Source organism: Hyperoodon ampullatus (assembly GCF_949752795.1).
Source record: "Hyperoodon ampullatus genome assembly, chromosome: 14".
NCBI lineage: Eukaryota > Metazoa > Chordata > Mammalia > Artiodactyla > Ziphiidae > Hyperoodon > Hyperoodon ampullatus.
In genome coordinates this window covers 24853790-24875927 of record NC_136927.1, presented here as the reverse complement: position 1 = coordinate 24875927, position 22138 = coordinate 24853790, and the positions used below count along the sequence as shown (strand labels likewise).

The following is a 22138-nucleotide window of genomic DNA, read 5'->3' as shown; positions in this document are numbered from 1 at the left end:
GGCGGCAGCGGCGGCGGCGGCGGCCGGGGGCGGGCGGTGAGCGCTGCGGGGCGCTGTTGCTGTGGCTGAGATTTGGCCGCCGCCTCCCCCACCCGGCCCTGCGCCCTCCCTCTCCCTCGGCGCTCGCTCGCGGCTCGCGGCTCGCGCGGCTCGCGGCTCGCTCCTCTCCCCTCGCAGCCCGTCGGGGCTGGCGCCTACCCCCGCCCCGGAGCCCTCTCCGACCCCGCGGCCCGCGCTCGGGGCTGTTTTCGCGAGCAGGTGAAAATGGCCGAAAACTTGCTGGACGGACCGCCCAACCCCAAACGAGCCAAACTCAGCTCGCCAGGCTTCTCGGCGAATGACAGCACAGGTGAGGAGGGGGCCGGGCCGGGGGTAGGGGCCCCGGCCGGGGGTAGGGGCCCCGGGGGTCGCTGTCAGCCCCACCTGGAGGTGAGTGCCCCCGGGAGACCCGAACTCAGCGGAGGACCGCGCAGCCCCTTCCCCGGGACCCGCGCCGCAGAGGGGGAAGTTTGTCGGAAGACTGTCATGGGGCCCGAGTAGGGCGACACATGCCCGGGTGCGCTCGGATCGCCCGGAGTTGGTGAACCCTCCTCGCATGGAGACTGAGGGGTACTTCCAGGGAGAAAAAGTAAAGTGGAGCGTGTCTATTCTGCGTGGTGATTCCGTACGCCTCCCTCTGCCGCCGTGTGTCGACACACGCGTGGCTGTCTGGAGGGATGTCAGCGGAGGGTAGGTTTGCTAGTGAGAAAAGGAAATAGTGCAGCCGAAAAGGGGACCCGAAGTGTTTTCTGAATTGGTAACACATTCACAAGGCTGCGACCAGAAGACACTCATAGCAGCAGCCAGCCTGTGAGTTACGACTTAGAAGTTACTTGGAATGTGCTCCTTGGGAAAATGCTTAGTAGTTATTTTGAAAACTCCTGTTGCTGGTCACCTAAGTCATTCCATTTTTCACAACCCCAAACTTCGTTAGCAAGATGTCATGAAAGTTGCTGTGGAGTGTTTAATTTCACGTGTATGACTTCGGAAGAAAGTTAAATAGCAGATTCACCTGGGCTGCAGTCTCCAAGGGCGCTTGTGTTGTTTTTACAGTGTAGATATATATTTAAAAATTATGTTCAGGAATGTAGGAATTACATTTTTTCCCAAAAAATTTTTTAGCAGGGTACTGAATAAATCATTCTTTTAAGCAGCTTCCCTGGAAACTTCCTTAGGTAATCATATCAGTTACCTAAGAGAAGTATTTTAGTTTTCTGTTCATTTAATAATGCTAGCTTCTTCTGGGCTGGTTTACGGTAGCATTATGAACTAGTTATATTTCCTCTTTCAGAACTCTCCTTTGCAGTAAAATAAAAACTTGTGTGCTGCTGTGAATGATTTGATTCCCAGCGCAGCTTGCGTTTCTCCACTACGGTCTTGCAGTAGCAGCATCTGAAAATCAGTTTATAATGAATGGGTCCAAATTGAATTATATTGCTGCAGCAATGCCTTCAGATTTGCAGTAGACACAGCTGTTCAGCTTGTGCAAATATTTCTGGGACTGACCACTAGTGTTTTTATACTAGTGGTCTAAAAATCTATTTCTACTGTTGAAACAAAACTTGAATTTTGTGGCTTCAGTTTTAATACAATTCCTAGACTTGTTAAAGTAGAAGTGAGGGAAACAATTTTTTTTAAAACAAATCAGTCATAAGAAGATTCTTGTCTGGTTGAAATAAATTTGTTAAACAGTGGGGAAGAATCAGTAAGTCTCACGATATATGTCGCTAATAATACTCTTTCTAAAAACTGATAAGGAGTTGAGTTTGATGTTAATTTTGTAAAATTGGCTTATCTGAAGTGAGAAATGTGGGAACAACCAAGATTTAAATGCTCTGATTTTACTGCCTGAAAAAAACTATGATTTTACTGCAGAATAGATCTCCTTTGCTTCATTAATCTTGGCATGTTTGAGTGAAAAATCTTTAATCATATGAAATGTAGATCGTACCAGACAAGTTCAGCCTTGAAGCTTGTCCTTTGAAACTGGTAACTTTTGAATGGCTTTACAGCTTTTCTGTTGTTGAATGAGGTTATTGTAGATTTTGTTTTATGAAGAAGGACAAATTAGTAACATGACACTTAACAAAAAGGCTTGTCCCACTATATACTTTCAGCTGTTTCCAAGATGGTGCCCAAAGGATTGGCTTTTGGGTAGTTCTGTTATTGGATGGTCACATATTTGCTTAATGTGCTGCTAATCACAACAAAGTTTATCAGAAAGGATTTTCTACTCTTGACCACTTTTTTCCCCTTCTTTTCCAACTTTGATCCTTGTAAGACATTGGGGCTCTTTTATAAATGTGGAACAAAAAAGTCAGTTTTTAACAGTTCTGTTTAAATAATCCAAAGAATAAGTTCACCATCATATTTATGTTGGGTCCTTGGTTGCACATCATCACCATCACATTATTGTGAGAGGGTCTGTTAGCGTGGTGGGCCACGGAAGGGGTCATAATTGAGCATATTAAAAAAGGTAAAACCTTGTCTCCTATAACTACTAGTCTAAAACAGAGATCTTAAGGATGTATATTAAAGCCAATAAAGGACTAAAGCAATTACATTACACCAGTCAAAGGAGTGAAAGCATTTGGTTAGGTGGAAAAGTGGGGAGAGACCTGGGAATAACATTCTTGAGAGAGACAGCGTCATTTTAGTGAGGGGATGTGTGTTTGTGGCTTCTAGGATAAAATTGGGCCAGGCAGAGCAAGGTATGTTCCATGCTTATGTGATAAAATTTGAGGGAGGGGAGCTCTGCATGGGAAGAGCTGAAGGGTTAGGAGGAGAAGGAGGAGGCCTTGGTGGCCTGAGAAATAAGAGTGACTTGGAACTGTCACGATGCAGTGCATGTCTCTGGGGACTGGCCTGTGGAGCCATCAGTGTCAGCTGAGTCCCGGGGCGGGTGTGCGGGAGGGGCAGAATAGTACACCTGATGCTGGGGCGCTTACCAGCCAGGATGCTGCCTGCAGGGCGCTTGTATGTGCGTACACTCCAGTAAGGTAAGGCAGTTACCAGCCAGGATGCTGCCTGCAGGGGGAGCGTGTATGTGCGTGCACTCCAGTGAGGTAAGGCGGCATCTCTGATAAATGTCATTGCCACCAGAGACAGATGGGAGAGATCAGTGCAGGCTGGGGAGGTCAGGGAAGGTTTCTGAGGAGAGCGTGCAGACCTGATGCAGAAATCGGGAATGTACCCCAAAGGAAGGTAACAAGAGGAAGAAGGAAAAGCAGTACTTTTCACCCAACCCCAGCCTTTTTTCTGGAGTGGCACAGAATTTGATGGTATCAGATGTTGTTGAAGTAGCATTTTCTTGTTTTACATTGAAGGCGTAAACGCTTTTTTACAAATGTCATCTTCCTTTACTTGGCACCCTTTATGAGAAGTAGGACTCTGTGTTACCAGTGTGTATTTAGTTGTGTGTTTTGGAAACTTTTTTATTTAATATGTCCAAATTAAATCAGCATATTAGTGTCTTTCAGCAGCAAGGATTCATGATTTAACAGTGTGGAACAAATAAATATCTAGGCAAGCAGTAGACTTTTTTTGGTCAGCTTTATTGAAGCCAAATTTACATTCAACAGATATACTATAAAAAAGTTTTGTAGGACTGCCTTTTGAAAGTTGAACACAGGTATGTTTCATCCTGTGCTGTATAAATGTCCCTAAGCAGTTGTGGTTACATTTTATACTGTGAATCCCTTTAAGTGCAAGAGAAAACTATATTTAAAGAAACTTGGTGTAAATACCGTTACCAACCAAAATACCTTTTACGGCAAAATGAGGACCTTTTAGGTTTACGTATCGGAGTGCTTTTCTCCCCATCACCTCAGTTTGGTCCTCACAGCAACCTGTGAGGCAGGAAGGGAAGATACTGTTCCTGCCCATTCCTGGTGAGGAACCAGACTTACGAGAGGTGATCTGCCCAAAATAACATAAAGGGTAAAAACCAGAATCAAACCTAGATCGTTAAAGTAAATTGATAAATTCATCTTATAAATCTACATCCATAAACATGGAATTTACTTCATTCATGGGCCTGGGAGACTATAGTATTTAGCAAGTTTCAGTAGCTTAACTCCAGCAAGTGAATTAAGTCCCTATAGGGAAAGTTTGTCAGCAGCTAAGTTTCAGTAGCATAACTCCAGCAAGTGAGTTAAGTCCCTGTAGGGAAAGTTTGTCAGCAGCTATGGAACAGGAGAGTGTTCTTCCTATTAGGGGCCTGGGGTAGGAGCTCCCCCTTCCCTCTCATTCTGGTGCAGCAGGGTGTTATCCAAGGCCTATACTGGTCTTACGTTCTTGTTTATTGCAGTGGGTAATTGAGGACCAGTTAGGTTATTTCATCTCTTTACTAAGTTCTGGCTAACTAGGAAATGTGAGTTTTTTGTAGAGACTTCTAGGGCTTTTCATGACTTTGCTTAGCTTTTACTTAGTAGAAAAGTAGGGATTTTTGAATAACTGTGAGAGCAGTGAGAACAGTGGCCTCATTTGAAGTTCCTTGGGGATGGCAGGTAAGTATGAATCCCACCAAGGGAGCCTTCACAGTAGAGCAAAAGATTGAGAATCACTGCTGTTTAAAGCTTGAATTTGATTCTGTAATTCTCAAACATATTGAGAATGGCTTGTAAAGGGACTTAGGCTTAATCCTACTATTGGAAGTTGATGCTTACATTGTTAGCCTGTAGTTTTACAACTTCTAACTTGTGCCATTGTATTGATAGTTGTGTGACAAAGTGATTATTTGGGGCTACATAAGTGCCAGCTTTGTGTTTTTACTTAATGTGTTTGAGAACAAAATAGTTTAAAATGATTTTGCCGAAGTATGCTTTCCTGTGTTAAGATGAAATGTTCCTTATTGTGAGTTTTGAAGATCAGAAAAGCTTGCTTTAAGCCATTTTAGTTCTTGGGGTAACATTAGTCAGGGCACTACCTCTTTATCTCATTCAAACCAGCATTTCAAGTATATTCCAAGGGTACGTGAAGAGATGGTGCTCAACAGAGGTTTTGTGCTCAGAAGAAATTGGGCATAGCCAAGGCACTTTCTTGCGGGCCCTCCCAGCCTTAGTTTGCTGATAGGCTGTGAGGCTTGGAGAGAGGGGCTTGCAGTTTGTACCATTCCCAAATACGTGGGTCAGCAAGCTTTTTCTGTAAAGGGTCAGAGGACATAATTTCAGATTTGCAGGCCACAAGGTCTCTGCTGCAGCTAACTCAATGCTGCCATTTTGACATGAAAGCAGCTCTGGACAATATGTACACGGATGTGTGCAGCTGTGTGCCAGTAAAACTAGCAAAACTCTCATTACAAAAACTGACAGCCAGGTGGTTTGGCCCTCATGCTGCAGTTTGTGACCCTGATGTAATGTGGGACTGGTGCTCTGAGGATCCTCAGTTTCCTCATCTGTGAAAAAGAGAGGATGACCATCCCCATCTCCAAGGGTGATGATGAAGGTGGAATGAGATGCTGGGTGAGAAGTGCCTGGTCTGGAGTGAGTGCTCAGTGCCTGGTGCCAGCACCGTCCTGACAGGGGAGAGTGGGTGCACCCTGGTAGCCACGTTTGCTGATGGTTCTAGAAACAGTAGTAGCCATGTATGCGTGTCCACACAGGCGCACAAGCAGGCAGATCTTTTTGTAGTGTAGCACATTCAGTATATAGCCAGGAGTTCTTTAATCAATACTATTGATTTTTGCCTCCATTTTCAGTTGTTTTTTTTGTAGGAACACGATGGCCATGAAATTTTAAAATTGCAAAAACTTAAGCAGTATGATATGTTCTGAAAATTCTTACTAATTTTGAAGTGTATTTCATGGACTGTTGAAGCAGCAAACAAATATGTGACTCTTTCTTTACTGTGTATATTACAGTTCAGTCTGAGGTACCCCTTATGCAGTAGCAGTGTACAAAGGATTCTGGTGATGCCTTCAAGTAGCTTAGAACTGTGTTGACAAAGATAAGACATAGAGGCAAAACTTGAGAAAAGAATATAAAATGCAGTCAAGTGCCCAAATGCATGAGTCAGAAAGGGCAATTGAAGAAGGCTTCATTTATTCACCCAGTGTTTACTGAATGCCCCATGTGCATAAGCCCAGGGCTGGGTGTCCAAGTGGGGGTGGCACCTGAGGCAGGGCCTTAGTGCTCCTGTTCTGTGGTGCCCCCTGGGCTTCTCTCACTGAGCCAGAGCAAGGAGCCAGGCAGTTGGGGAAGTCTGCTGGGTTTTTGTGCCTTCTGTGTGTTGGGAAAAGCACTCTGGCCACTCAGAGAGTTTCGTCTCCGTGGGTGTGATCTCAGCCCATGGCTTGCATCTAGTCCTCTCAGGTTGTCCAAGATGGTGTCTCAGAAGCTCTCAGACTCCTGGCCATGCCCTCTGGTTTCCAGCACGTGTGCCCAGTGTTCCCTGAGCCCACTCTGAGGCCTTTCCTTAGTGGCGCGTCCCTCATCAGAAGATTGTCCAATGCCTGATGGGCTCCCCTGGTCTGCTGTGGCATCCACAGCTCTTGCATAAATTGGGGGAAGGGATGCCATACTTTCCCAATTCAGTCTAAGCTTAGCTTTCAGGATTGTCACGTTGCAGCAAGTCATTGAGGCAGGAAGTCAGCGCTTGCACCAGTGTCTCTTGGGGGGTTTTGCGTGTTCACCTTTCTGTGGGGGCTGTGATTTGCTGACAGTAGTGCCGGAAAAGAGCCATGTGCAAGGTTGCCCAGCTCGAGCTTTGACTTGAAGAGATGTGAATCACAGATTGGGGTGGGAGGGTATCTTTAGGAAAGGCATGGAAGTAAGCAAAAGTGGCTTCCCCCCCCCCCCAAGTTCTTAGACAATATGCAGAATGTTGCTGACTTTGAAAAATCTGCCTTCAGGGTGTTTTCTTGTTCTAAATTTGGGAAGTAAGGCTATTTTTGAGCTCTATGTCTAGAAGTCAAATCCCTTTCTTTTAAAACCTTACCCTTAGAAAGACCTTGGATGTCATCCCGTGTAACGTTTTCCCCCATGTTTCATTTCCATTATCAAAAGAATGTTTAGTTGAACCATCACTAAGAATAGTAAAATCTAATGCTGAAGAAATTTTCACTTGGTTAAACCCGACTTTCCTATTTCTAGATGTCCCGTCTGCTGCTCTTTGAAGATCTCTTAATTTGCCAGTCTTTCTAATACACCTGTGTATATAGTAGCTGTTTCTTAATAGTTGTAGCTGTTTAACGGGATTATACAATTCTGTTGTAAAGCAAAATCTTTTTTTTTTTAGATTTATTTTAATTAATTTATTTTTGGCTGCATCGGGTCATTGTTGCTGTGCGCAGACTTTCTCTAGTTGCGGTAAGCAGGGGCTACTCTTTGTTGTGGTGTGCAGGCTTCTCATTGCGGTAGCTTCTCCTGTTGCGGAGCACGGGCTCTAGGCGCGTGGGCTTCAGTAGTTGTGGCTCGCAGGCTCAGTAGTTGTGGTGCCTGGGTTCAGTTGCTCTGTGGCATGTGGGATCTTCCCGGACCAGGGCTCGAACCCATCTCCCCTGCATTGGCAGGTGGATTCTTAACCACTGCGCCACCAGGGAAGTCCCGCAAAATATTTTTATATTTCAAAAGCTTCCCTTTGCACTGCTCCCAAATATTTTGAATTTTCCTTATAAAAACTGTACCATCTATGTGTGTTTTAATTTTGTACTTAGAATAACCAATGAAATAGCAAGGAAAATAAGCTACTGTTTCTTCTGATAGCCTGTAGAGTGAGGCTTGAACAATATTTGAATAAAGTGGATTTGGGTGTTTGATAACAAACTAAATGATAACACTCAGGAACTATAGAAATATATCAAATAATTGGGGTTTTCTTTGACAGTTATGGACTGTATGCGTTTGACCCAGTTCCTTTGGATTAAAATATTTTGAGTGTTTGTCACTTGATTAAAAGTAGAACCTTCTAACCATGACTCAGAGTTGAAGGAAATGTCAGAGCTTTTAATACTGGGATACAGGTAGTGAGGAAGGAGCCTGGCCTCCACTCAGTGGACACTGGATCTCAGCTTCCAGCTCATCAGCTCTGTGCCTTGGGCCAATGACTTTACATTAGAACTTCATTGGGAAGGGTGGGTCTCATCTCTAAAAGGGATTTTCCCCCCCTAGAATTTTCCATTTCTTCTCACTTTGGTTAGCTTTGCATATTGGGCTCCTGTGGTTCCTGGCATATAGCCGGTTGCAGCGGCTATTATTATTGTATCATTGTGTGGGAAAGTACTAGACGTCACCTACCCTTGGTCTGGTGAGGATGGGGCTGATGTAGGTGAGGGGTCTGACCCAGAACCAGATCCATGGACGTTTCTTGCTGAGTACACAGGAAGATGATTTCCCTTCCTGTTCCACGTAGAGCATCAGGGCTGGTGCAGTCTCAGTACCAGCTTGCAAAGGAATGAATTAGAGGCTGAGATTCAGGAATCCCACAAAACGGGTAGGAGTTTGACACACTTTACTCAGTCTGTGTTTGAAGTTAAAAACTGTTCTTTATTGGAAAATTGAAGTGTAAACGGAACTGTTTTTTCCCGTATTGTTTCAGAACAGGGACTTGATTTAGGTTAGGACTTAGTGAAAAAGGAAAAGTGAACGTGGAGAAGCTATAAAAATGGTCTTTCTTTTTTAGCAAACAGAGTTAGGGGAGAAAATGGCCTTTGAATCACTATCCAGTTTAGCCAGGTTAATTGGTTGAAAGAAAGAGCAGTGAAATTTAATTTCCTCTTTGATTCAGCTACCACTGACCTTGAAAGGAATGGATTCAGCTCCTCCCTGTATTGTGGGGATTTTCTCTTTCTACAGATTCTATAATAGGAAGTTGCTTCAGTTGGAGTTTACTGTTTTTCCAGTCTCCTAGATATTTTAGGTGTGGTGATTTATGGATTTTGCTAGTAAAAATCGCCCCATGGCGGACAAAGAATTTTTGCCCCTAACACTAAATCTTATTTACATTTTATTTAATCAGTAATTTTTATTGAAAGTAACAAGGCATAAAGTATTGATAGATTTTTGTGTTATTTTGGTTGTGCCTTTACTGCTCTGGGATTGGTTTTTGTTTGAAGAGCACAGCCTGCCCAGAGTTGAACTTCTCTTTTAAAGATCTCTGAGAAAATCGTATTCAGTGATTTTTAGCTCACACTGGTGAGCTAAAAATTATTTTAGTGATAATTCAGTGTTTTAGCTCACACTGGCGACTTTCTCAATCTTTGAAAGTTAAGGAAAAACGGGTTCCTTCTCAATGGTAAGAGTGAGTTTGGACATTTCCTTTGTTTGAAACGCTAGTGTTCTCCTGACACTAAGTCCAGCTGAACTTTCTGTGATGATGGCCGTGTTCTAGACCCACACTCCCAGTACTGCATCCTCTAGGCTCTTGTGGCTAGTGAGTACTTGAACTGTTACTAATGTGAGTCAGGAGCTACATTTTAAATTTGATTTAATTGTAATTAATGTAAATGTTAATAGCCACATGTGGCTATTGGCTGCTGTGTCGGACAGCACAGCCCTGAGTATATTTACTTACTTCATTTGTCTAGAGTGTTCTTTAAGATATTTATGACCTAAAGGGCAAAGTCCCTTTAAAGGGACCAACTTGTAAAGATGGAACGCATTTTCAAAAATACTCATTGGTTTAGATATAGGATTTTTCAGTCATGTAGAAAATATTTGTTACACTGTGATGTCAGTCCTGGAGATCTAGTGGTGGGGACACAGCAGGTCCAGGGTCTGCTTTCATGGGAGACAGCTATAGTCAGCTGTGACCGAGTACCTTGGAGAGGAGGTCCATGATTGGGGCATAGGACAGAGTCTTTTCTTAAGGGTCTTGAAAGGCCTTCTGGGGGAGGTGACTGAGACCTGAGGATGAACAGGAGTCGGGGTGAGGTGCTATTCCAGGCATAGGGAACAGCATAAACAGCAAGTGTGGAGGTCTGGAGGTATACACTTCAGAGCGTGTAAACTTTTTGCAAAACGTCAGTTTTGTTTTTGTTTTACATTCAACAGGCTACCATTTAGAGGCAGTGTGGTCTTGCCTCTTAGATGTGGACACTGCTGGTGTTGTCGTGTGCTGAGAAGTTGGGTGGGCCTGAGCTCTAGTCTCAACTGTATTACTATTTATCTATTCTTTTATTCAACAAATATTAAAACGCTTATATAATTCAAACTATTTATATGTGCTTATTATGTGTGGGACACTCCTAGGCTGTGGTGATATCAGTGGGGGCCCTGTGTTCTTGGAACTCAGAGTGCAGTGGTGTGGGCAGGCAGTCCAGCAGCCCCACCAATGCCTGTCTATTTGCGAACTGAAATCAGTGTTGTGATGGGAAGGAACCAGATGCTTCAGGCTGGGTGGTCAGGGAAACTTCTTAGAGGAAGGGCACTGGAGCTCATTGCAGGACATACTAGCAGGGGGAGTCAGGCTGGGTGTCTGAAGGCAAGGTAAAGTCATGGAGAGCCTGCAGTGTCTGACCAGGGAGTCCAGACCATCCTTTTAGAGCTTAAAAAACAATACAAAATTTTAGAAGCCCATCACATCCAGGGTAATTGGAGGAAGTGACTGTGTTTTGTTCTCCAGAGGCTATATCATCTTTTTCCAAGGTATATTTTTCCATCTAAGTTCATACCTGCAGGGAGAGTTGACAACTGCCTTCTCTCTCCCCAAACCCTATTTGTGGGAGGAAAAAGACCCCACAAAAAGCAGCTTAAGAATCAGAACTACAGTTGATCCTTGAACAATGTGGGGGTTAGGGGCGCCAACCCTCCCTGCAGTCAAAAATCCACATATAACTTGCCCTCTGTATACCGGTTTCTCCATATTCGTGGGACCTCCCTATGCGGTTCCTCTGTATCCACAGTTCCGCATCCTCAGATTCAACCAACCACAGATCGTGTAGTACTATGGTATTTACTATTGAAAAAAAAAATCTGTGTATAGGTGGACCTGTGCAGTTCAAACCCTTGTTCAAGGGTCAGATGTAGTGTTCTTATTTAAGATATTAGGAAATTTTTGTATCAACAGGTGATTCTTCTTTAAAAAGTTTTTTTTTTTTTTTTAATTCTTTTGACTGGGTGATGTGTTCAAAGGGTTCCAAAAAGTACAAAAGACTTTAGTGAAAAGCCTTCCTTTCCTGTTTACGGAGTCACCCAGTTCCCCTCCCCACAGGCAACTAGTGTTTCTTGTATATCATGCTAGACATATGCTGTGTATGTAAGCACATGCCATCTCTTTTTACTCCTTCCCAAAGTGACATGTTATATATGTTGTTCCACTGTAGGTACATTTCAGACTGATAAATATCTCAGAGCTGTAGGAAGTATTAATATTTGAAGAGCAGGCTTCATTCTAAAAATCCTTTTTTTTTTTAAATGGTAAAATGTTTTGGTGCTGTACTTAAATAAAACAGAATGATTTTTGTGTCTTTTCTACACTTTGTAAATAGGAAGAATTGAAGTTCTAAAAAGTAATTTCATCTTGAAGAGTATTAGAGGTTTTGTTACTGTCATCATGTTGCACATCATGCGACCATGGTTCACACCGAAGTTCTGTTTATGGTTTCCCAGCTTCTGGAAAAGATTCTTTAACCCTGTTGTTTTTATTAACCACGTTATTAGTTGACATACAAATGTCTGTAGCTTAACAACCTACTTGTACGCCAAGTATAATAGATAAGGTAAAAATCAATCTCTTGCTCGGTAGGACTTCTAAGAATATTCATGTTAATTCCAGACCTTTTTATTAATTTAGTTAATTAATCTAGATATTGCAGAACACTAAAGGTGACCCAGAAGTCCTTCAGAAGAGGAGTAGCTGAGTCCTTTGCCATTGTAAATCTGGGGAGGGAGAGTGATGGGTGTTTAAGATGGAAGATAAGTTTGAGAATCGTTAAATAAAAAGTCAGGATGGAGAACAGAAATGATAATTAGATCCTTTTTAGAGGTAAAAAGATATATACTAATGTGTCCATAGGGTATTTTCAGAAGGAAATCCCTGAAAATTGTTTTCCTTGGGAGTGGGGGGCTGGGGGCTGTCCACTTTCACTTTATAGTCTTTCAAATGCTTTTTAAAAAAACATAAATATATTATTTTTAAAACAAAAAACTGGGCTTCCCTGACGGCACAGTGGTTGAGAGTCTGCCTGCTAATGCAGGGGACATGGGTTCGAGCCCTGGTCCGGGAGGATCCCACATGCCGTGGAGCAGCTGGGCCTGTGTGCCACAACTGCTGAGTCCACGTGCCACAACTACTGAGCCTGCGCATCACAACTGCTGAGGCCCGTGCGCCTAGAGCCCATGCTCTGCAACAAGAGAGGCCACCACAGTGAGGGGCCCACACACCGCAATGAAGAGTGTCCCCCGCTCGCCGCAACTAGGGAAGGCCCAAGTGCAGCAACGAAGACCCAGTGTAGCCAAAGATAAATTAAATAAATAAATTTATAAATAAATAATAAATTTAAAAAATAAAAGAAAAACTAGTTTAAAAGTAAATCAGATCCAAAGCAAAACATCTTTAGTATTTGTGGTTAGAGGAATCTGTTAAATGGTGAGAACTGGAGTTTTGGTTAATTCCTATTGCAAAATCTTTAGACCTCTAGCAAGAATGATTTGAACAAAGTGTAAATTAACTTAGAGTTAATCCCGTCCAAAGATGGGAAAATATGATTGTGTTAGTTGGTGTCCAATCATCACTTCCTTTGTCACAAGCTCTGATTTTTAACAATCTTTTTTTTTTGGAAACATCTTTATTGGAATATAATTGCTTTACAATGTTGTGTTAGTTTCTGCTGTATAACAAAGTGAATCAGCTATATGTATACATATATCACCATATCCCCTCCCTCTTGCACCTCCCTCCCATCCTCGCTCTCCCACGCCTCTAGGTGGTCACAGAGCACCGAGCTGATCTCCCTGTGCTATGCACCTGCTTCCCACTAGCTAGCTATTTACATTTGGTAGTGTATATATGTCAGTGTTACTCTCTCACTTCGTCCCAGCTTACCCTTCCCCCTCCCTGTGTCCTCAAGTCCATTCTCTACGTCTGCGTCTTTATTCCTGTCCTGCGCCTAGGTTCATCAGAACCATTTTTGTTTTAGATTCCATATATATGTGTTAGCATATGGTATTTGTTTTCTCTTTCTGACTTACTTCACTCTGTATGACAGACTCTAGGTCCATCCACCTCACTACAAATAACTCAATTTCGTTTCTTTTTATGGCTGAGTAATATTCCATTGTATATATGTGCCACATCTTCTGTATCCATTCATCTGTTGATGGACATTTAGGTGGGTTCCATGTCCTAGCTATTGTAAATAGTGCTGCAGTGAACATTGTCTCTCTCTTTTTTTTTTTTTTTGCGGTACACGGGCCTCTCACCGCTGTGGTCTCTCCCCTTGCGGAGCACAGGCTCCGGACGTGCGGGCTCAGCGGCCATGGCTCACGGGCCCAGCCGCTCCACGACATGTGGGATCCTCCCAGACCGGGGCATGAACCCGCGTCCTCTGCATTGGCAGGCGGACTCTCAACCACTGCACCACTAGGGAAGCCCTACATGTCTCTTTTTGAATTACGGTTTTCTCAGGGTATATGCCCAGTAGTGGGTAACAGAATCCTTTTATTAGAGGTTTCTTCATGTGCTGGAAGCTACAAGACCTGACAGCCAACTAATGTTTCTTCAAGTACATTGAAATAATGTCAGCTTTCCTGACGTGAGCAACGTGTACCTTACTACTGCATTGGGTACAAAATATGATATGTAGATTGTCACATTTCTTTAGGAAAAAAGTAGTATTTTTGAAAAATCCTTCTTTAAAGTGCTTTTTATTTTCCTGCCTTTTAAGCTCATTTGAATACTAAAAATATTTTAAACTAGTATTGAACCCATTTCAGATTTCATCCTCAAACGTAAACACTCCAACTGGAACCAGGAGCATCTGGAAACATTCCAGGTATCATCACCTGGGCTGAAGCTAATCACCTGGGCCTGGACACCCCAGGGGCTGCCTTTTAAAAATCAATTTCTTTAATTACTTAAACAGGAAGTTCACTCACATGGTTCAACAATCAGAGGACACAAAGCTGTAGAGTGAGAGCCCCCCTCCTTCCCTGTGCTCTCCTCCACGGTTTATCTGTTCAAGCAGACAGCCTATTCTTAGCTCCCTTGCCCCCTTCCTGCCTTCTTCTTCTTACTGGAGGCAGCATACTGTCCACGTGGTTACATACCTGTACACAGCAGCACATGGAGAGCTTCCTTATTATCTCTTTCTGTAGTTGCTAGTTTTTTGGTTTTTTTTAATGTCAGAAATTGGGAGTATTTATTTATTGATTGATTGATTTATGGCTGTGTTGGGTCTTCGTTTCTGTGCGAGGGCTTTCTCCAGTTGCGGCAAGCGGGCCTCTCACTGTTGTGGCCTCTCCCGTTGCGGAGCACAGGCTCCAGACGCGCAGGCTCAGCATTTGTGGCCCACGGGCCTAGCCGCTCCGCGGCATGTGGGATCCTCCCAGACCAGGGCCCGAACCCATGTCCCCTGCACTGGCAGGGAAGCCCTGTAGTTGCTAGTTTTGTTATGTGAGATGTGCCATGATTGATTTAATCTGTTTCCAATCTTGACCCCTCACAAACAGTGCTTTAATGAATAGCTCTGCACAGTTATGTGTATATCTATAGAACAGATTCCTAAAAATGGAATTAATGATTAAAAGGAATATGCATTTGTAATTTTGATCATATCATCAAACTGTCCTCCAAGAGCTTGTGTGTTGGTGGATCCTTAAAGCTTTAAAAGCAGCACACTTAAACCCAGCATGGACATCACTGGATATTTTGTATGTTAGTTATTAATATAGTTGATAAATACTCAAGTTATTCTTCAGCTTGTGATTCTCTATCATTTTGTACCTCTCAGTTGCTTGTGATTTATCTGTAATCTAATGGCATACTTTTTTTATTTTTCCTTTAAGACTTAATTTTCTTAGAGCACTTTCAGGTTCACAGCAAAACTGAAGGGAAGGTACAGAGATTTCCCATCTATACTCCTTGCCCCCACACATGCACAGCCTCCCCATTATCAACATCCCCCACCAGAGTGGTACATTTGATACGGTTGATAAACCTACATTGATGCATCGTAATTATCCCGAGTGCAGTTATCCTGAGTGCATAGTTTACCTTAGGGTTCACTGTTGGTTTGTTACATTCTGTGTGTTTGGACAAATGTACAATGGCATTTATCCATCATATAATATCACACAGTGTATTTTCACTGCCCTAAAAATCCCCTGTATTCCTCCTATTTCTCCCCCAGCTCCCTGACCTCCCCAAAAAAAAGCAGACTCCTGGCAATCGTTGATTATTTTTACTGTCTCCATAGTTTTGCCTTTACCAGAATGTCATATAATTGAAATCATGTAGTATTTAGTCTTTTCAGATTGCCTTCTTTCACTTAGTAACATGTATTTCAGGTTCCTCCATGTCTTTTCATGGCCTGATACTCATTTCTTTTTAGTGCTGAATAATATTCCATTGTCTGGATGTTGGTGTACTTTCTGGACTTCATGCATTCATTTTCTGTTGTGGGCTCTCTGATAGCCCACACACTTCCATATGTTGTACACTGACACCTCTGTGTCCAGAAGAAGGTCTTTCCCCTTCTTCCTGACTTGGTGTTGCTGCCTGCCAGCTACAGCTCCCAGCATTTGGGCCAGGGGACCTGGTCTCTGGCTGTCTGCTTGCCTGTACTTACACTGTGGCCAGGTAGTCTGAGGTGGCCCAGCACCTGGGGTTAGGGTGCAGAGGTTGAATCCTAGCTCAGCCCCCACATTCCTCCTCCTCTAGGACTTTTAATTGGGTTGCAGGGTGGCTAGGCAGTGCCTCCCCTGGGTCCCAGTGCCCTTCTCAGCCATGATGATGGAGAACAGTGAGCCCCTTTCTACTCCAAACCACCTGGTTGCGTTTCGGGGCTGCTGGGTGATTTATGGTTGGTTTAGTGGTGGTTGCTGCTGTGACAGTACCTTCTTTCCCACTTTTGTCCCAGGAAAGCTTGTCTCCTCCCTTCAGGGCTGAGGGAGGCAGCACACAAACCACTTAGGAAACTTTAAATTGTCCTAGCTGTCTGAGAGTGGCATCTCCTGGGAACCTCTAAGTGAGTCAGATGAGGATAGGAGGCTGGCTGCAATTCCAGGACTCTCCTGATTTAGGATCCAGTGTGACAGAGAACTTCCACTCAGGGCTGTCTTATAATCCTTTTATTCAAGTTTCAAGTGAGCCTAGTCCGCCGTGCACAGAACGAAGGCCTGAGAGCCGGAACTTGCTCCCACTGAGGAAGGCCTGGGAGGAGGTGGGTTGCCCAGCCAACCCCACTTTGACTCTTAAGCAGATAGTGATCTTGAGGAAGGACGTATTTTTTTGTTCAGTGTAAAATCACTGTTCAGAATAAAGTAAAACCCCATTCTGTACTAATTTATGTATCTGCATAAAAGAAGCCTTAATCACAGAAGGTTTTAGAAAGAATTTGCTCTTAATTATTTCCTAATAATTGTTGTAAAAAAAAATAAAAGATGTCTTTTAGGAACTTGATTAAATGCCTAGATAAAGTTTATTTGTAATGGTATAAATGCCAATAAAACAGGCCTTTTTTTTTTTCTTTTCCTTTTCCTTTAAAAAAATTTAATTCTCCATTGTTGGAGAGTTGTTCCATTATTTATCTGCATAATCTCCAAGAATTTTCAAAGCAAAGTAAGCTTTAATTCTAGTAGAATCGTCAGATTATTAGGGCTTTACCTTACAGAAAAGATGATTGTTGGCACGAACCCTGTACCAGGCATAGGGTGCCAGTCCTTGATGTGTGTGTATCGTTCAGTCCTCATAGCAACTTTGGAAGATGGGACAGTGATAGTGATAATAATGACTAATACTTATTGAGCCCTTACTGCATGACAGGCTAAGTGCTGTATACACATTGTGTGATTTAATTCCTGCATCAGTGATCCTAGAAGCAGGTACTGTTTTCATTTCCAGTTTAGATCTGAGGAAGCACACATAGGAGGGAGGAGTGAGTGACAGAGATGGACCTGAATTAAGCTCTGGCAGGGTACTTTTCTCACTACCCCAGACTGTTCTTCCTGTGTTGTCAGTATCTGATTAGTAATATATTAATAAATGCACTGAAGAGACCTAGAATGGTCTCCAGGTCATCTAAGACTTATAACCCTGTGAAAATCTCTACCCTTCTATGGATTCCTCATCTTTAGATGTGAGCTTTTTCAGGATGCATTACCCTTTTTGGGTCAAGTTTTTTTGTATCCAGTTTTGACTCAGGAATTAAAAATTCTTCTTGTAAAATTTTCCAGGGTTGATAAGTAAAAGTGCTCAGCTTTTGAAAGATTTAAGAGAAGCATTTAAGTAGTCATGGTTATAGTACAAGTAATGCCAAAGAAAATGTAGAGAAATTCTGAAAAAACTTTAAAGAAAGCAGACGTTTTTCACAGGGAATAAGGACTGCAGATAGAAATAGGTGTGAGTGGGGAAGAGAAGATCTCTGTGGGAGGGGAGTTTCATGCTCAGAAGTAGAGAAACATGAACACAAAACAGCATCTAAACTCTTACGTAGTTTATTTCTAACACTACCATCTCTCGTTCTCCATCATGCCATTTAATCCTTGCATCAACCATAGGATAGAGGGTCATTGATGCTGAGGTGTAGCCAGAGAGTGAAATAGACTTGGCTGGTTTTCTGGAAGATAGAGGGGCAGCAGGAAAGAGGTGTAAAGAGAAGGATGAGTAGAACAATGTAACATTTCAAGAAAATTCATTGTTGAATTTTGTTCTTTGTTTCTATTTTAGGAAACTAGTAATAGATGCTAAGATTACTACTTGATACCTTTGGCTAGACAAGTAACTTGTGGAAATTGATATTGTGTATCATCTGTAACTGGCACTCTTCTCTGTAATTCATTCTCTCATTCAGCATGCAGGTGTTTGTTGAGGGCCTTCTATATGCTAAGCATTGTATGACAGGCACTGGGTAGACAGGATCCCTGCTTTCCAGGTACTTACAGCCTCATGAGTTGTAACAAGAAGTTGATCATATGATTTTAAGACTCATTCATTATGTCTGTAGAGTGTGGAAAAGTTCATACTTCTGGCTAATACGAGGGGTGATAAACTGGTTTGTACACATTTTGAGAGAAAAATCAGTTCTGCCAATACAGAGAATTTGGGGCTCCAAATGCAATTCAAAAGAGAAAATAAGGTATTAGAGAAATAAGGTATTAGACAGAAAGAGGAGAATTTAGAAAACCTGAGGGAAGATGTGTTTTCTAGATGGTTTGTTTAGCTGTTGCATTTGAAAAAAGTCTTTCAAACAAAACTGTTTTCGGATGTTATTGGCTGGACAGATTGAGTCAGTCACTTGCCTGGTATTTGATTTTGTAAAATGAAAAGCGTTTTTCAGCCTACTTGATAGCAGTTCATTCCTTGTTTAAGGTGAAATGCTGACTTCTGATCGTGATGCATAAGAATGGGTCTTGCAGCATGTCTGTCAGTGTTTGGTGTGACCGTCCCCTGGACCAAGGTCTCTGTGTGTGGTCTAGGAGGGAAAGGCCCCTCGTGGTCGCGCGTGATGAAGACTTTCAGTTCCTGAGGCGGGCCAAGTTTGGTTGACTTTCTCCTTCCTAAGCTGCTGCTGTGGGCACCCCATCCTTGCCTTAGTGTGATAGAGGCTGGGGAGCTCGTAGCTTCTTTTCTCAGGTCAGCTTAATTGAAAGGGGCTCTCGGGCAGGTCTCTGTGAGACCTGGCAGAGACCAGGGGAGGGAAGAGGTTCAGCCCCCCCCCAAGTGCCTTCAAACCAAGAAGAGTCATTTGTGGTTCCTCAGGGAGCTGGTGACTGGAGGGTGACTCCCCCAAATGTGTATGTTCTATCTCGAGTTCCTGGATGCAGCCAGGAAGCCCCCGAAGAGAGAATTCCTGTTCCCAGCGGTGGCAGTGTGACAGGCTGTCTGCTGTTCGCTGTGTGACAGAGCTCGTCTTCTGCTAAGGGTGAACCCCTGGAAAGTGGGGTGTCCTTGAATCTCGTTCAGCCTCAGCTTTGCTCTCTCCTTGGTCCGTCCCCTGGTGACTTGGTGGAAAGAAAGGAATTTACCTGGGATTGGAAGTGGTGGTGCTCTATCTTGAATTTTAGGAACTTCCGATGATTCAGATTGGTATTACCCAACCTGTGTGTTGGGACACTTGGTGTGTAGAAAGCACAGCTGTGTTATGTTGCAACAGCCTGGCTTTCCTGCTTCGCTCTCTTTTATCAATGTTTTGTTTTGAACTAGAGAACAGGAGAAAGTAATGGTGAGAAAAGGGTGATGGTGTGGGTATGGATGTGCCTTCCTCAAGCCCTACACAACCCCTTTGTCTGTTAAAAAAGCCATACGTCATATATGTGGTTGTAGACAGGTTCATACGTGTTTGGACTGCACAGGTGAGGACATAGCAGAATTTGTCAACCCTTTCTGAGCCCAAACAGCTGTGAGATGTGCTTGGACTGAAGCAGGATGAGAAAGAGTGGTTAAGGTGGACAAATTGTGGCAGACCAATAAAAACCAAAACCAACAGTGAGCACAAGCAGACATAATGCCTGCTACAGCCGTAAAAGGTGCATGTGCATTTGGACTAGAACAAGACTAAACCATTAAAGAAAATCAGTCAATTTGAGAATGGCAGCACGCTGGGTGAATTTTTACAGGTAAGAAAGTTTTTGTGCAGGATAGAAGAAAATAACCAGTATCTGTGGCACAGAGCACTCCTTTCCTGCTTTCGTCGTGTAGCCCTGGGGTACCATTGTCCCTGTTTTACAGTTGAGGGAATTAAGGCACAGAGATTAAGCCGTTTGACCAAAGACACAGGGCTAATTGATTCAGACAGGATTTGAACTCCTGTGTTCCACTTGCGAGTGTTGTTTTTGCATTTCCATTTCCGATTCCAATTCCTACACTGGACTAGAGACCATGTTCTTCTGCGTTTACCTGCTCTTGTCCTGGCCTGTCTGCCCTCTCCTAGGAAAAGTGCTTTGGCACTCTTGGAAGAGTCAGTCAGGGGAGCGTCAGCAGATTGTTCCAAGCTTTACGTGTGCAATATTAGTAGCCCAGTCCCTTCTTCTGGTTTATAGTGCTTGACACCTAATTTCCTCCCCAGCAGATAGGGAGGAAACATGATCTCTATCAATAACGGCTTCCATTTTCTAGTTTAAATGAGTTTCATTTTCACGTTCATAGATTAAGAAGCATTACATTAAACACACACATACATTGATTTCTTTTTTTTATAAATTTATTTATTTATTTATTTATGGCTGTGTTGGGTTTTCGTTGCTGTGTGAGGGCTTTCCCTAGTTGCAGCAAGCGGGGGCCACTCTTCATCATGGTGCGCAGGCCTCTCACTGTTGCAGCCTCTCTTCTTGTGGAGCACAGGCTCCAGACGCACAGGCTCAGTAGTTGTGGCTCATGGGCCCAGTTGCTCCACAGCATGTGGGATCTTCCCAGACCAGGGCTCGAACCCATATCCCCTGCATTGGCAGGCAGATTCTCAACCACTGTGCCACCAGGGAAGCCCTCTTTTTTTTTAATTAATTTATTTTTGGCTGCGTTGGGTCTTTGTTGCTGCACATGGGCTTTTCCCTAGTTGCAGTGAGCGGGGACTACTCTTCGTTGTGGTGTGCGGGCTTCTCGTGGTGGCTTTTCTTGTTGCAGAGCACAGACTCTAGGCACACGGGCTTCAGTAGTTGTGGCACGTGGGCTCTAGAGTGCAGGCTCAGTAGTTGTGATGCACAGGCTCATGTTGCTCCATGGCATGTGGGATCTTCCCAGACCAGGGCTCGAGCGCATGTCCTCTGCATTGGCAGGCGGATTCTTAACCACTGCCCCACCAGGGAGGTCACTGATTTCTTTTTTTTTTTTTTTTATGAGATTACTGAGTAAAAATGTGTGTACATGTGGACAGAACCTGGAAGGCAACAAACAGAAATGTTAGTTATGTTGGAGTGTTGTTTTCATTTGTTCTTACTTTATTTCATGTGGTCTTTGTGTCTGGAGACCTTAGGGAATCTCCAGGTTCAGGACAATACAATAGCATAAAAGCTGTGGAATGGAACCCACAAAGCCACCTGGAAACACAGGAGCTGGGTTGTCGCTAGCAGCATGCCCCGGTCAGTGGTTCTCTCAGAGGTGTCTGCTGTATCCAGGAGTCGAGTCCTATTGTCTCTTCATAGTTAAGTGTCCTGTAATCGTGAGGAAGCAACCCCAAATTGAGGGGCATTCTACAAAACAACTGACCTACCCTCCTCAGAAATCTCAGAGTTATGAAAGACAAAGTGTGAGGAACCTTTCTAGAATAAAGGAGAAGACAAAGACATGACAACTAAGTGCGCTGGGATCCAGAATCAGATTTTGGATCAGGAAAAATAAGTGTGATAAAGGGCATTTTGGGAAACAACTGGCCAGATTTGAGTAAGGGCAATCAGTATATTAAGTGTTGTATCAATGTTAAATTTCCTGAATTTTATAAATGTACTGTGCTGTGTAAAGGGTGTTCTTAGGAGGCACACAGTAAAGTACTTGAGAGGAAGGGCTCATGGTGTCTGCAGCTACTCTCACAGGTTCTACAAAACAGAGTATGTATATATCCACTCGCAAGGAGTATCTAGTCCCGTACAGTCAGGCAGGAAGAAATGGGTATGTGTTCGAGGTGGTTTATGAGGCATGTATGTACAGAGAACTCAGGAGGCTGAAAAGGAACTGGTCAGTTCTACAGGGGCAACCTACAGAAAGTCTTCATAGTCACTGTTCAATCTGAGGGAGGGCTGGACGTGGGGTGTTCTAGACTGAGAGAGAGCACACCCAGAAGAAAGATTGCTAATACACGTGCTGGCTCACGGTATTGTGCCAGCAAGGTAGGAGGTGCATCAGGAGGTGCCTGGCAAAGAAGGGCTGGAAAGTGGGCAGGGGCCACCTACTGATGTGCCGTGTGAAGGAGTTTGAACTTCACAGACATGATGGAGATAAGATGCCTTCAGCTGCAAGTTACCTTAAACTCCAGCTAGAATGGCTTAAATGATAGGAAATGTATTTTCTCTCA

At 43.5% G+C, this 22138-nt stretch overlaps 1 protein-coding gene across 2 annotated transcripts in view; it reads left to right on the top strand.

The window, feature by feature from the left end:
• Positions 1–264: 264 nt before the first annotated feature.
• Positions 265–22138, top strand: part of CREBBP (CREB binding lysine acetyltransferase) — a gene marked incomplete at both ends in the record, with an annotated part of 134723 nt that continues 112849 nt past the window's right edge. For both annotated transcript variants that reach the window (XM_079719511.1, XM_079719510.1), the window contains one exon: positions 265–349. In XM_079719511.1, the coding sequence (XP_079575637.1) occupies positions 265–349 (85 nt within the window). The remainder of the gene's footprint in view (positions 350–22138) is intronic.